This window comes from Dendropsophus ebraccatus, chromosome 12, assembly GCF_027789765.1.
Source record: "Dendropsophus ebraccatus isolate aDenEbr1 chromosome 12, aDenEbr1.pat, whole genome shotgun sequence".
Taxonomy (NCBI): domain Eukaryota; kingdom Metazoa; phylum Chordata; class Amphibia; order Anura; family Hylidae; genus Dendropsophus; species Dendropsophus ebraccatus.
Window position 1 is genome coordinate 73,124,275 of NC_091465.1, and position 15,749 is coordinate 73,140,023.

Below are 15,749 nucleotides of genomic sequence, written 5' to 3' on the forward strand. Positions count from 1 at the left end.
TAGTTGCATTGCTTGTACTCAGTATCAAAATTAGGGGGGCAAAGGGGGAAGCCGCTCCCGGGCCCACCAAAGCTGGGGGCCCCCCGGGCCGTTCCCCCAGTACACTTTAGGGCCGCAGAGGCCGGATGTTAATTATGCCGCTCTGCCACTTTAAGGCTGCCCGGAAAGGCTGCTGCACTCAGGGCAGACACTGCAGCTTCCTGTCTGTGTGTCTGCTCACTCTATACCAGGGCAGGAGAGACACAGACAGGGCCCCCTCCTTACTGCCCGGGCCCCTCCCCCGCACCCTCACTACCTCCTCCGGCTGCTTCCTGTTCTCTGATGTCGGGACAGAAGAAAAGGAGGGGCCCAGAGTCTGACTGTGAGGAGAAAACCAGAGAGCTACACCAGAGATGGCCCCCTCAGAGCTTCCCTGCAATTACAGTAAGTGCTGTGTGTCCTGGGTGCATGGGATGTGTCTGTGTCCTGGGTGCATGGGATGTGTCTGTGTTGCTGGGTGCATGGGATGTGTATCTGTCCTGGGTGCATGTGTGTATCTGTCCTGGGTGCATGAGATGTGTATGTGTGTCCTGGGTGCATGGGATGTGTCTGTGTTGCTGGGTGCATGGGATATGTGTGTGTGTGTGTCCTGGGTGCATGGGATTTGTGTGTGTCCTGGGTGTATGAGATGTGTGTGTGTCCTGGGTGCATGGGATATGTGTGTGTGTGTGTGTGTGTGTGTCCTGGGTGCATGGGATGTGTGTGTGTCCTGGGTGTATGAGATGTGTGTGTGTCCTGGGTGCATGGGATGTGTGTGTGTGTGTGTGTGTGTCCTGGGTGCATGGGATGTGTGTGTGTCCTGGGTGTATGGGATGTGTGTGTGTCCTGGGTGCATGGGGTGTGTGTGTGTGTGTGTGTGTGTGTGTGTGTGTGTGTCCTGGGTGCATGGGATGTGTGTGTGTGTCCTGGGTGCATGTGATGTGTATGTGTTCTGAGTGAATGTGTGTCCTGGATGCATGGGATGTGTTTGTGTCCTGGGTGCATGGGATGTGTCTGTGTGTCCCTGGGTGCATGGGATGTGTCTGTGTGTCCTGGGTGCATGGGATGTATATGTGTGTCCTGGGTGCATGGGATGTGTATGTGTCCCTGGGTGCATGGAATGTGATGTAAGAAGAGATAAGTAAAACTTAGAGTTTAAGGCTATGTTCACACTACGTAAATTGCGTAGTAATCATGGCCGTTGTAACAATGGCCGTGATTTCTACGGCACTTACATAGTACTGCCTTCTGAGGAATCCCGGCCGGAGTGTATACATTCCGGCCGGGATCCCTAACAGCGCTGTAGAAAACTGACATGTCATTTTTCTGCAGCCACTATTCAATGAATAGCGGCTGCAGAAAGCCAATGGAGCGTGTGGCTCCGGCCGCACGCTCCATTATGTGCAGTGGGGAATTGTGATACGGATGCACCCACATTAGAACTCAGTGGCGCTAACTCCCATTGTACCCTGGTGGCAGGACATGATGAGAGTTGTAGTTTGGTTACAGCTGAGGAGTCACTGATTAGGAAGCAATCATTTAGGTAGAGTTTATTTAGTAGTGTTCTCAAACCTGTGACTCCTCAGTTAGTGCAAAACTACAACTCCCATCATGCCCTTCTGGCAGGAGATAATGGGGATTGTAGTTTAGGAACAGCAGGAGGGTCGCATGTTGGAGAACACTTCACTAAATAAACTGTACCCCTAAATCATTTCTTCCTAACAGTGGCTTCTCAGCTGTTACCAAACTACAACTTTCGTCATGTCCTGCCACCAGGGTACAATGCGAGTTGTAGTTTTGCCACTGGTAGGGAAACAATAAGGGGGAGGTTTATTTAGTATAGTGTTCTCCAACATGTGACCCTCCAGTCACTACAAGACTAGAACTCCCATCATGTCCTGTTGACACAATGGAGGTTGTAGTTTAGGAACAGCTGAGTAGACACTGGTTGGAAAACAATAATTTAGGAGGTCAGTGGTACAGTACATTAGAGGGGGCAGTGATATAGTACATTAGAGGGGACAGCGGTACAGTACATTAGAGGACAGTGGTACAGTACATTAGAGCAGTGATTTTCAATCTTTTTTGAGCCGCGGCACACTTTTTATACTTAAAAAATCCCGGGGCACACCACCAACCAAAATGGCACAAAATGACACTAAAACAGTACATATTATACATATAGTTAATAATATAGATTCTAAATGTATTTATACTCACTGTTTTCTTCTCCCCCCTGTGCTTCTCTCCTGTGCTTCTCTCCACCATACTTCTCTTCCCTGCTTCTCTCCTGTGCTTCTCTCCACCATACTTCTCCCCCCTGCTTCTCTCCTGTGCTTCTCTCCACCATACTTCTCCCCCCTACTTCTCTCCTGTGCTTCTCTCCACCATACTTCTCCCCCCTGCTTCTCTCCTGTGCTTCTCTCCACCATACTTCTCCCCCCTGCTTCTCTCCTGTGCTTCCCTCCACCATACTTCTCCCCTGTGCTTCTCTCCACCATACTTCTGCCCCTGCTTCTCTCCTGTGCTTCTCTCCATCATACTTCTCCCCCCTGCTTCTCTCCTGTGCTTCTCTCCACCATACTTCTCCCCCCTGCTTCTCTAATGTGCTTCTCTTCACCATACTTCTCCCCCCTGCTTCTCTCCTGTGCTTCTCTCCACCATACTTCTCTCCCCCCTGCTTCTCTCCACCAAACTTCTCTCCCCCCTGCTTCTCTCCGCTGTTTCTCTCCCCCATCCCCATGTTTCTCTCCCCCCTGCTTCACTCCCCTGTTTCTCCCCCATTCCCATGTTTCTCTCCCCCATCCCCAGGTTTCTCTCCCCCATGCTTCTCTCCCTGTCCCCCCCCCCCCCCCCCCGTTTCTCCCCCATGCTTCTCTCCCCCATCCCCAGGTTTCTCTCCCCCATCCCCAGGTTTCTCTCTCCCATTGTTTTCTCCTGTTTCTCTCCCCCACCCCCTATTGTTTTCTCCTGTTTCTCTGCCCAATCCCCCCCTTCCTCCTCACCTCCTCCAAGATGGTCGCCGCTGCTGTCCGCCTCACGCCCGGACGTGCTCCTCCAATCAGCGGAGACCGGGAGCGTGGTGCGCTGCGGCTGGCCGTAGCGCACGCATTGATTGGATGCGTGCATCACGGCCCGCCGCAGCGCACCACGCTCCCGGTCTCCGCTGATTAGACAGGAGGAGCACACGCTACAGGCGGCCAGTAGGTGAGGCGGACAGCAGCAGCGGGGCGATCTGCAGGGGCACCATAGTTTGGGGAACTTTCCCCGCAGCACACCCGACCATGTGCTAGTGTGCCGCAGCACACTCGTTGAAAATCACTGCATTAGAGGACATCGTTACAGTACATTAGAGGGGGCAGTGGTACAGTACATTAGAGGGGACAGTGGCACAGTACATTAGAGAGGACAGTGGTACAGTACATTAGAGAGGACAGTGGTACAGTACATTAGAGAGGGGGCAGTGGTACAGTACATTAGAGGGGACAGTGGTACAGTAGATTACAGAGGACAGCGGTACAGTACATTAGAGGGGACAGTGGTACAGTACATTAGAAGACAGTGGTACAGTACATTAGAGGACAGCGGTACAGTACATTAGAGGGGACAGCGGTACAGTACATTAGAGGGGACAGCGGTACAGTACATTAGAGGGGACAGTGGTGCAGTACATTACAGGGGACAGTGGTACAGTACATTAGAGGACAGTGGTACAGTACATTAGAAGACAGTGGTACAGTACATTAGAGGGGACAGCGTTACAGTACATTAGAGGGGACAGTGGTACAGTACATTAGAGGGGACAGCGGTACAGTACATTAGAGGGGGCAGTGGTACAGTACATTAGAGAGGACAGCGGTACAGTACATTAGAGGACAGTGGTACAGTACATTACACAGGCCTTAGTAGTTTAGGGCAGGGCAGTTTTAATACATTGGTGGGCCCCCCCTCTTCCCTTTCGGCACATGGTATAATGTACTGAATTTGCCCCCACACTGTATCAAGAGCCCCAATACATATAGTAGTTACCTTATAACACTATTTCCACCATACAGTGATTACATATTACATGAAAACAGCCCTGAACAATACAAAGATATCACCAATGATACCATTACATAATACCGCCACATCATGACCCCTTCACTACAGACCCTATAACATAGTGCAGTTACATCCAGTGACTCACCCGGGGCATCTTCTCTGATCAGAGTCTGTCACCTTTTCTTTTTCTCTCCATCCAGCCTGGGCCACCTTGAAGTCTTCTCCTGGCTGTGAATGTTCTTTCCAGAATCTGCCAGACAAATATTTTAGGCTCCAACACATACAGTAGTTAGGTCCCTTGTACCCCTATTTAGTAGTTACACCCCTCTGAACCCCTATATAGTTACACCCTTCTGTGCCTCCACAGTTTTAAGGTGTCCCTGTAGTATATAGACCCTCGTGTGCTCCTCCAGTTGTATACAGCCCTCCTGTGCGCTCCCCCATTAGTATATAGACCCCCTGTGCTTTCTCCAATAGTATATTGCCCCCTTGCTGTGCACTTCCCCAATAGTATATAGCCCCCCTGTGCTCTCCCCCAATAGTATATAGCCCCCCCTGTGCTCTCTCCCAATAGTATATAGCCCCCCTTTGATCTCCCCAGTAGTATATATTCCCCTTGCTGTGCGCCCCCCCCCCCTGTGTGCTCTCCCAATAGTATATAGCCCCCTTGACGTGCGCCCCTCCATGTGCTCTCCCCAATAGTATATTGCTCCTTTGCTGTGCTCCCCCCGTGTGCTCTCCCCAATAGTATATAGCCGCCTTGCTGTGTCCCCCCTCCATGTGCTCTCCCCAATAGTATATAGCCCCCTTGCTGTGCACCCTTGTGCGCTCCCCCTCCCATATAACTTAAAAAAAAAAAACAATTATACTCGCCTGGGTCCACGCGTTACTCTTCTCTTCCCTCTTGTGGCCGCACTGCAGCGGTCACTAGAGGCCGCTCTCCCCTTACCCTGGTGCTGGCGCCCACTGACGTCACTCGGCCCCCACACCAGAGGGTAAGTGCGGCCCCTTGTGACTGCAAGAAGTGCGAACACAAGAGTGACTGACAGGGAGGGAGCCAATGGATCTCTCTGTCAGTAATGCGGGCGGACGGGGCGGGGGTGCTGCAGGGGGCGCAATGGATGGGTAAGTAGATAACCCATCTATTATCCATGGCGCTCCCCCCTGACAGGCTGGTGGCTGGAGCCCAGTGCGGTCGCACATAGCAACAGACAGTCTGCTCGGAGGGGGCCCTTTAACCATGTGCCCTCTGGTTAAAGCGCTTAGGGTGCTATGAGAGTGACACTGGCAGGGAAATTAAATGTACTAGTCATGCCAGCTGTAATTAACCAGCCCACATGTTTACTCAAAAGGCATGAGAAGGTAACATTTAGATAATATTAATATCACATGATAAGACAAGGTCATACGTTTTCTTGAATTCCACCCCAAAGAAGGGATTACATGGGACTCCTATATATAGTTATGCTCTTCTAACATCAGCTTCATAGAAAACAGGGTGAAGATTCTATTTTCTCTCGTCTCTTACATCAAGTTTGCAGTGTTATCTGTAAGTATAATGATTAACTATAATTTTCTGTGTATATATAGGTTGTATTACTAACTATACAAAAAGTGAATTTGTTATCTGTAATTCACATTCAAAACTGCTGACACTATGAGATAACTGTGCAGTCAAGGAGATACATGGGGGGAGATTTATCAAAGGGTGTAAAATTTAGACTGGTGCAAACTACCCACAGCAACCAATCACAGCTCAGCTTTAGGCAGTGCGGAAAGGAAAGCTGAGCTGTGATTGGTTGCTGTGGGCAGTTTGCACCAGTCTAAATTTTACACCCTTAATAAATCTCCCCCATGGTCTTTTCATATACCTGTATATGCTTCTAGAACATAGAAAACTGCTTTGTATTCTCCTGAAATAATCTCCTCAAGTGCAGAAACTCCTACCCCTGTCCCTGCTTACTTGTCATCAGTTGGAAGCTGAGCCCAAGCAGGGACATGGATGGGATGGAAAGTTAGGGTCCTTTTATACAGGCTGATTATCATCCAGGAGTGTCGCTAGAGATGTTCCTGCAGCTGATTATTGGGCCGTGTTAAAGGGGCAACGATCAGCCGAAGACCAGGCAAATGTCCGCTTATTGGCTGATTGAATCTTTTGACCATACCCAAAAATCTATCCTTATCGGCTGCACATTTCCCTGTGTAAACAGGGGTTTGTGCAACTGAGAAAGATAAAGAGAGACTGACAGCAGTTAATTGTATACTGGGGTCTGGGATATGTGTACAGTATATCAGTACTGTCAGTTTCCAGAATACAAGAAGCCATCTATACTTACCAGCCACACTGCCTGTCATCCAGCATCTGGGTCTCCAGGGTCCTCCAGACACTGCTGTACCTTCAGGCTCCAGCTGTTCTGGAATGATTGACAACCGGGGGGGGGGCTGAGATACAGCCAGCAAAAGGACCAGAGAGCAAGAGAACAGGATCACAAGCAGCATGGCTGGTAAGTATAGACTACTACTTGTGATCTGGAAAGTGACAGCAGGGATATTTGAAAATGAAGCAATACAAGGATCATGCAGCCTATCTGCTCAATTTCTTGTGCCATGTAAATGCTACCACCCAGAGCACCAATCTGGCCCGCTCCTCTGATAATCATTAGAAGGAAAGGGGTGGCTGGGGGCAATAAGCCTTGACCAGAAGCAGCCTTGAGCAGACACAGGGTTACTCTAGAAACTGCAGGGGAATGGCTCAGAGAAAGACTGTAAGAGACATACCTTCATCCTCAGCGCCCCCTGCGCAATAAGGAGTTGTCAGCAGGTTAGATTCGTCTAACATGCTGATAGTTTCTCTTTATCAATAGAGGAAGTGCATGTCTCTGGTGGCATAAACTGGGCAAAATATATTGGCACTGAAATACATTGGCATATTTGTGAAAAATTAGTTTTCATTTTATACCATGCTCTACTCAATAAAGGGGTTATCCTGGCTTAGTAAAATCCATGGCTTTTTTCAGAAACAGCACCACCATTGTCTCACAGATAAATTCCCCTTGTGGTTAATGATGCTGAGCTGTAATATCACATGCAACCGGAGTGACGGCCATATTTAACGACTTAGCTGCCGGCAAAGTTAATAAGTAGCAAATGCCTACCTGCCCGCACTCCCTCATCCTGAGTCTCCATGAAAAATCACAAATTCAGACAATGTTTCTACATGTAGGGAAATGCATGTGGCCAAAACCAGGCTCCCATTTCTTCCCCAGTAGTCATGTGCTGTTACCAGGATTATTGGCCATACGGCTATTGGTTACAGCATGAGGGTCTGGTTTCGGCTGCATGTGGTGACGTACAGTGAATGTGGGAACGCGGCCTAAGACTAATCATGACGCTAATTGGTGAGTGAAGATGGGGCGACTCTGTACCCACAATCTGACCCCCCCCCCCCCAACCACTTGTACTTTCGGATAGCTGCTTTTAATCCAAGATCTGTCCTGTGGTCCGTTTGGCAGGTGATGCAGTTATTATCCTAAAAAAATACTTTTAAACTTGAAGCCCGTGCCAAACGGGAGTATCTGTGCCTTAACTTTGCACCATCCCTCCGTCCCTCCTCCCCACCCTCTTCATCATTAGGAATGCCACTGAAACATTTTCTTCATGCTGAACATTGCACAGGTCCTTAACGATCCAGCCCATGTGCCGGGCTGCCACAGGTGGGGAATAGGAGGCAATCTGCCTGGAGAATTCCTATTGATGAAGAGGGTGAGGAGGAGGGACGGAGGGGTGGTGCAAAGTAAGGGCACAGATACTCCCATTTGGCACTTTTTTTTTTTTTTTTAGGACAATAACTGCGTCACCTGCCGAACGGACCCCAGGACAGATCTTGGATTAAAAGCAGCTATCCGAAGGTACAAGTGGTTTGGGGGCGGGGGGGGTGGGGGTGGGGGGGTGGTCAGATTGTGGGTACAGAGTCGCTTTAAAGACTGCTACTCCCTTCCCTCCCCGGTCTCAAAGACTCCTGCACTCTTGTTCTTAGTCCAGAAGAGTCTATGCAAGCAGCATGTTTTATAAATCAATGTACAATTTTAAATGGAGAAGCAAATCCCGAGTAGGTAGGATCCCAACTTGTGATAAGTTATGTGGCTATATTGTATACTGCATGTATCTATGCCTGTATACTACTACTACTACCACTACTAATAATAATAATAATAATAATCTGTGTAATATTAGTTTAATATCTTTCTTTATACTCTCACCCACAGGAAGCAGCCATGCCTGTTTATGTACCGGTATGATTTTAACATGTTTTACTATAAAGAAGCTGGTTTCTTCCATTGTATCATACTAAAAACTATTTCTTTCTACAGAAATCTGCCTATAAAGCTGTTTTTAAGGCAAATTTTAGAGGAAATGAAAGTCTTACTCTCATAGGAAACGTCCCTTCGCAGATACATACGTATGTTTCTTCTATAATTACTATTACTATTATTAGTAATTATAACAGTAGATGTGATATAAAGCAAGTAGGGATGGTCCGAACTTGCCAAGGTACCTGGACTCTCGGCAATGATTCCCGCTGTCTTAAACCTCCGTGGAGAGGGTGAATAAAGCGGGAAGACCGCCGGGAAAACTGGGATACAGCCTATGGCTGTGGCTGTATTCCGGTTTTCCAGGCGGTCCTCCCGCTGTATCCACCCTCTGCACTGAGGTTTAAGACAGCGGGAATAATTGCCGAGAGTCCGGGTTCGTACGAACCCGAACCTCGGCAGGATCGAACCATCCCTAAAAGCAAGCTTGCAATTCATTATTTTTGTTGTTGTTATCATGCTGTGAAACAAAGCTGTACTTACCAGAAATCCAGGTCCAGTGTCCTGAAGGCAGATTTTCTGACTAAGAGCCTAAACACAAGAATGTGTCCATCAATCACATGACTGCCTTACCTCTGTGAGCGCTCAGGTATCCTGGAAAAACAGGACTTCCTGTTTTCTGAGCTTTAATCCTGATTAAATGGTGATTCTAATAGCATACTGCATTATTAATAGGGTTGGTTGCTGGTAGTTTTGCATCTCTGATAACCCCCCCCCCCCCCCCCCCCCATGGAGCAATTGTGGAGTGCTGTTCTGTAGTCAGACGGCCTTTTAAATGTATGCAAAGCTGTTGTTTCTGTCCACCTATTACACCCTACTATAGGCTAGAAATAATAGGAGATGACAGCAATGGTAGTAAATTACTTCTGCAGTTCACTCTACAAATGATCAAGCAATTGCTAGCTCATGGGGGCCGGTCTCTGAACTGCCACGACCCCGACTGCTGTCTGTAGCCCAGGACCGTGGCTATAATTAACAAACATGACAGCTGCATTTAATAGTCCTCTATGGCCTTTATCTGGGGTCTAGTGGATGGATCCCCCCTGCGATGCGGTCGTGGAGGGGGGATACCTTTTGCTTGCCGTCCCGGGACTAAGCGTCGGAATTACGCTAATCTCAGCTTGGTATTCTATTGATCTGGTCTGCAGCAGACTAGACGAATAAAGAAATGACCTAATGGATCTGTGCTGTATTAAATATACTACACTGATCTCTATGAGATATCAGTGTAGCTATATTAGAAGTCCCCCAGGGGGAACCGATCGACAGGTACTGATAGAAAGAACAGATCATGGTGCAAAAAATGACACCTCACACAGCCCCATAGACCAAAGGATAAAAGCGTTATAAGGATGGTCATAGAGCAATTTTAAGGAACATTTATTTTCTTTTAAAAGCCATCAAATAATATAAAAGTTATGCAAGTTACATAGCATTGTAATCGTACCGACTTGAGGAACATAGATAACATGTCAGTTTTACCATAGGACTAAACAACGGAAAAACAAAACTCCCCCAAATAAAAAATATTGTGTTTTTTTCTTCAATTTCACAGCGCATATTTTTTTTTCTGGTTTCGCAGCATATTTTATGCAAAAATAAAGCCTTCCATTGAAAAAAAAATAAAGTTAGTAACACAAAAAATAAGGGCTTGTTTGGTTCTGTAGGAGAAAAAATAAATGTGCTTTGGCCTTTTAAACACAAGAAGGAAAAAACAAAAATGCAAAAATGAAAATTGGCTCCCTCATTAGGGGGTTGAAAATCTCCAATCTTCCAGTACGTATCAGCTGCTTTATGTCCTGCAGGAAGTGCTGTATTCTTTCCAGTCTGAAACAGTGCTCTCTGCTGCCACCTTTGTCTATATCAGAAACATTTTAGAGCAGCAGCAAATCCACATCGAAAACCTCTCCTGCTCTTGACAGTTCCTGACATGGACAGAGGTGGCAGGGGAGAGCACTGTGTCAGACTGGAAAGAATACACCACTTCCTGCAGGACATAAAGCAGTTGATAAGTACTGGTAGACCGGAGATTATTAAATAGGAGTAAATTACAAATCTGCCTAACTTTCTGACACCAGTTGATTTGAAAGAAGAATCATTTTGCCGGACTACCCCTTTAACCTCTTAAGGACCCATGACATACCGGTACGTCATGGATCACTGTCACTTAAGGACCCATGACGTACCGGTACGCGGGTCCTTTAAGAGGGCGCTGCGGCCGGCCGGTACGCGATCGCGAGAGATGGCCTGCTGAAATACACTGCAGGCCATCTCTCCCTGTTGGCATGGGGGGTTGTTAACCCCCCCATGCCGACGATCGGCGCTATTGGCTGATCAGTTCAGATCAGCCAATAGCGGCGAACTGAACCTTTCCGGGCCATCGGTGACCCGATGACCCGGAAAATAATGGCATTACTGTTAAAAGTACCGGTACCAGCCGGCCGATCGCGGCAGTCAAAGTCCCCAAAAGTAATAAATACCTGCTCTGGACCCCTCAGCTACCTAAGCAGGTATTTGACCATATTCACCGGATCCCGGGGTCCCGATCGGTGTCTTCCGGGTTCCGTGACGTCATCTTCTTCTGTTCGGGACTTCAGCGCTCTGCTGCCCTCTAGCGGCTGATAACTGTAATACACTTATCAGCAGCTATAGGGATGTTCAGCATGTAGTAAATGGTTTTTTTTTAATTTTATTTTTTGGTATTTTCCGCACCCTTACGTCGCTGAGTGTTGATCTGCATCGCACGTAAGTGCGCTGCTAATCAGCAACTCCTCCTTTTTGGCGTAGGGTGTTTTTTTCTATATCCTACTGCTACGGTCTGCTGATAAGTACCACACTGTGCGGCATTTATCATCAACACCATTTTTGGCGTAGGTTTTTTTTTTAATACTGAATGTTAAAAAAAAACGTAAGAACACTACATTACACTACACTACACTACATTGGATAAAGTTTTACACTACACCACTACATACCCCATATACCAATCCCTATATAAAAATGGCCCCCAGGGCGTTTTCGGTGTCGGACGCATACGCTATTATTGCCTCTGACACCGAAACAGCCAGTGAGGATGAATGGGGGGATTCTTTTTCCCTCCATTCATCCTCATCATCCAGTGATGTGACTGGGGGTAGCATAGCGCACGCTGCCCCCCAGACACGTCTTTTCCGCCAGTACCGTCCCAATAAAGGGCCTATTACACGGGTCGTTAGAGGAGCAAACGAGTGCTCTCAGCGCTCGTTTGCTCCTCGTTCCCCGCTCGCTGCCGCCGCTATTTGATGCAGCAGCAGCGAGCGGGTGAGTGCGGGAGGGACGGCGGGGAGCTGCGGGGGGGCTGCCCGGGTGATCGCTGATCGTCCAGGCAGCCCATAGGATATAGCAGCGTCTGCTGCCGACGCTCCTATTCAACGGACACATTGGACGGAGAGCGAAATCCGCCTGTGCATAGAATGGAGTCTATGACATGGGGGGAGACGCGCGCCTGCATCAGTCCGTCGGTGGGTGCCAGCTGCGGAATGCACAGTGTGCACGTACCCTTAGAGTGTATGAAGGAAGGGACACCCGAATCCAGCCCCCCAGATGCCCCCCCATCCTCGGAGTTAGTGGGAAGATCATATGGGAACTGATCTTCCCACTGCTGGATAAAGGTTACCACCTGTACGGGGATAACATTTATACCAGCACCCCCTGTTTCGGTTCCTCGCTGCCCGAGCTACTGTAGCTTGCCGCACGATCCGAACATATCAGAAGCAGTAATAGAGCCCTAATATTTAGCAGCCATGAAGCGGACCCAGCGCTTCTGGATATGAAGGACCCCGTATCGCACCAGGACAACATTTTCCAGGTGACGTCCCCCACACTGGAAAACAGGAGACCCCAGAAGAAGTGCAGAGTGTGGCGTAACAGGGGGATCAGGAAGGATGCCATTTTCCAGTGGGACACCTGTCCTGATCACCCTGGCCTCTGCATACTGGATCGCTTCAAGGCGTACCACACATCACTGGAGTTCTTCATTATCTAAATTCTGTCCCTTATTCCTATTTCAGGGGTCACGTTGATCCGGGGATTATTTTGATCGCCATTATGGAGTCGGGAAGGAATTTTTTCCCTATGATGAGGCTACTGTCGTCTGCCTTATGAGGATTTTTTGCCTTCCTCTGGGTCAACACAGGTTGAATTTGATGGACACCTGTCATTTTCAACCTTATAAACTAATAATTGGCCTAATACCCCCAAATAAATTAGAATTGTCCCTTTTCCCCAACTAAATAGGTATGGCCGCCATTCCCATTAGAGGCTTGCCATGATGCAATTTGAAAGCCTCTGTGCGGCCAGGACAGTATAATCCCCCACATGTTACCCCATTCTGGAAACTACACCCGATAAGGAATCTAACAAGGGGGGCAGCGGGGATATGGCCCCCTGGTGACGGCCACATTTGGGATGTGAAAATGAAAAAAATTGTATTTTCACACCACATATTCTACATATGTGCCCGTCACCAGTGGGGTCCATATGCTCACTGCACCCCTTGTTAGATTCCTTATGGGGTGTAGTTTCCATAATGGGGTCACTTGTGGGGGGTTTCTACTGTCCTGGCAGCACAGGAGCTTTGTAATTGCGACATGGCCTCCATCCTCCATTCCAGCCTCTAAATGGCGCTCTGTCCCTTTGGTGGCTTGCCCTGTGCCCATATGGCACATTATGTCCACATGTGGGGTATTTTCGTACTCAGGGGAAATTACACTACAAGTTTTGCATTTATTTATTTTTTTAAACCCTTGTGGAAATGGAAATAAATCATGACTGGACCAACATTTAGTGTAATTTTTTAAAAATTTTTACACTAAATCATTGATCTTGTCTTGTTTTTTTTTTCATTTTCACAAGGGGCTAAAAGATAAAAAAAACACAAAATGTGTAGAGCAATTTCCCCTGAGTTTTTTTGAGGCTGGATTTGGAATGGCTTTCAAGGGGCCATGTTGCATTTAAAAGGCCTTTGTGTTGCCAAGACAATTTAAACCCCCCACAAGTGACCCCATTATGGAAACTACACCCCTCAAGGAATGTAACAAGGAGTGTAGTTAGCATATGGACCCCACTGGTGACAGGCACAAATGTGGAGCAATGTGGCGTGAAAATGAAATATTACATTTTTTACACTATAATGTTGGTCTAGCCTTGAATTTATCATTTTCACAAGGGGTTAAAAGATAAAAAAAACACAAAATGTGTAGAGCAATTTCCCCCGAGTCCGTAAATACCCCACATGTGGACATAAAGCGCCATGTGGGCGCAGGGCAAGCCTCCGAAGGGAAGGAGCACCATTTGGATTTTGGAGGTTGGATTTGGCTAGAATGGATGATGAACGCCATGTTGCATTTACAGAGCCCTCATGCTGCCAAAACACTGTAAACCCCCCACAAGTGACCCTATTCTGGAAAGTACACCCCTCAAGGAATCTAAAAAGGGGTTTAATGAGGATATGGACCCCTTGATGATGGGCACATTTGTGCCGTGAAAGTGAAAAAATGGAAATTTTCACTTTCATGTCACATTTTTCCACATTTGTGCCCGTCACCAGTGGGGTCCATATGCTCACCGCACCCCTTGTTACATTCCTTGAGGGGTGTAGTTTTTTAAATGGTGTCCCTTTAGGGGTGTTTTTTAGGTTTTGGCACCCCAGAGCCTCTGCAAACCTGAAGTGGTACGGTCAAAAATGACCAAATATAACGGAGCCATTGAAATTCACTAGGCGCTCCTTTATATCTGAGGCTTGTGGTTGCGTCAAACAGTGCAATAGGGCCACATATGGGGTATTTCTATAAACTGCAGAAACGGCGCAATCAATATTGGGGTGCATTTCTCTGGTAATATGTTTATAATTATGAAAGATATTGGATTACAATAAAATCTCTGCACAGAAAATGTAAATTTTCTAATTTCTTACACACTTAGCTTTTATTTCTGTGACTCCCCTAAAGGGTTAAAACACTTTCTGGATGTGCTTTTGCAGAGGGTGGGGGGTGCAGTTTCTGAAATGGGGTGCTTTGTGGGGCTTTCTAACATACAGGCCCCTCAAATACATTTTAAGGCTATGTTCACACTGCGTATGAATCTGTCCGTAGAGCGAACCGCGAATATACGCACGTAGTTTTGAGGTTGATGCGTTCGCTTGAACGTATACGATATACGCCCGCACAGTGCACACTACGTATGAGCTTATGGCCGGATCATATACGGCGCCGTGAAAAATGAACAAGACCATTGTTTGAGGACGGAAATGTTGAAACTCATGGCCGTGGATTTCCATGCGGTCCCGTACGAAGTACTTATTCCAGCCAAATTGAACTTGATTTTTCCATCCAAAAGATTCTGTGTGGTTTACGGGGCTGGGCAAAGATTTCCAAGTAAATGACCTGCCTCAGATCGCTTCGAAACAAGCTAGGGAAGCATAACTGTACTACGGGCGTATGTTCGCGGTTCGTACGCATCCAGCCGCATGTCGATTTTTCCCACGCCCGTAGTTTCAGCCGCACATGTACGGCGGCGTACGATCTACGGACGGAATCATACGCAGTGTGAACATAGCCTTAACCTGAACAGGTCCCTAAAAATATCTGATTTTGAAATTTTACTAAAAATTTGGAAATTTGATGCTAATGTTTTACGCTTTCTATTGTCTAAAAAAAATGAAATATAGTTTAATAAATGCCGCCAACATAAAGTAGACATTTTGCTAATGCTATTTAATATATAATTTATGTGGTATAACCATTTTCTGTATAAGCAGAAAAGTTTTAAAGTTGGAAAAATGCATTTTTTCAAAATTTTTACATTATTTGGGGTTTTTTCATAAAGATTCGTTATAAGTATCGACTCCAATTTACAAGAAATGTAAAGTACCATATGTCACGAGAAAACAATCTCGGAATCAGCCGGATAGGTAAAAGCATCCCGAAGTTATTAATGAATAAAGTGACACAGGTCATATTCATAAAATTTGCTCCTGTCCTTAAGGCCATTTAAGGCCCGGTCCTTAAGGGGTTAAGTAGGCGGTGGCTAACAGTACAGTGTATCGCAGTCGATTTTGCTGCAGAACTTGCAGCGTTAAATCCGCAGTGATACTGATACTGATCTGTGAAGGCACCCTTAAGTAGTAAAACATAGGTAAAATATAAAATTGGTGTTTTTAACTTGCAGAATAAAGTGAACATGTACATTTTACAAAAGATAACAGCCCAGATATATAAAATTGTGTAAAATAGAAACTTGCATAAACTTCTCACAGCAACCAATCACAGTTCAGCTCTC

At 46.9% G+C, this 15,749-nt stretch overlaps 1 protein-coding gene across 1 annotated transcript in view; it reads left to right on the top strand.

Moving 5' to 3' along the window:
* The first annotated feature begins 5,531 nt into the window (after nt 1-5,531).
* LOC138769586 (32 kDa beta-galactoside-binding lectin-like) overlaps nt 5,532-15,749 on the top strand; it is a 28,681-nt gene continuing 18,463 nt past the window's right edge. Inside the window, exons 1-3 of the mRNA XM_069948157.1 lie at nt 5,532-5,611; nt 8,328-8,354; nt 8,433-8,521. Of these exons, the coding sequence (XP_069804258.1) occupies nt 8,337-8,354; nt 8,433-8,521 (107 nt within the window). The 5' untranslated portion in view covers nt 5,532-5,611; nt 8,328-8,336. The remainder of the gene's footprint in view (nt 5,612-8,327; nt 8,355-8,432; nt 8,522-15,749) is intronic.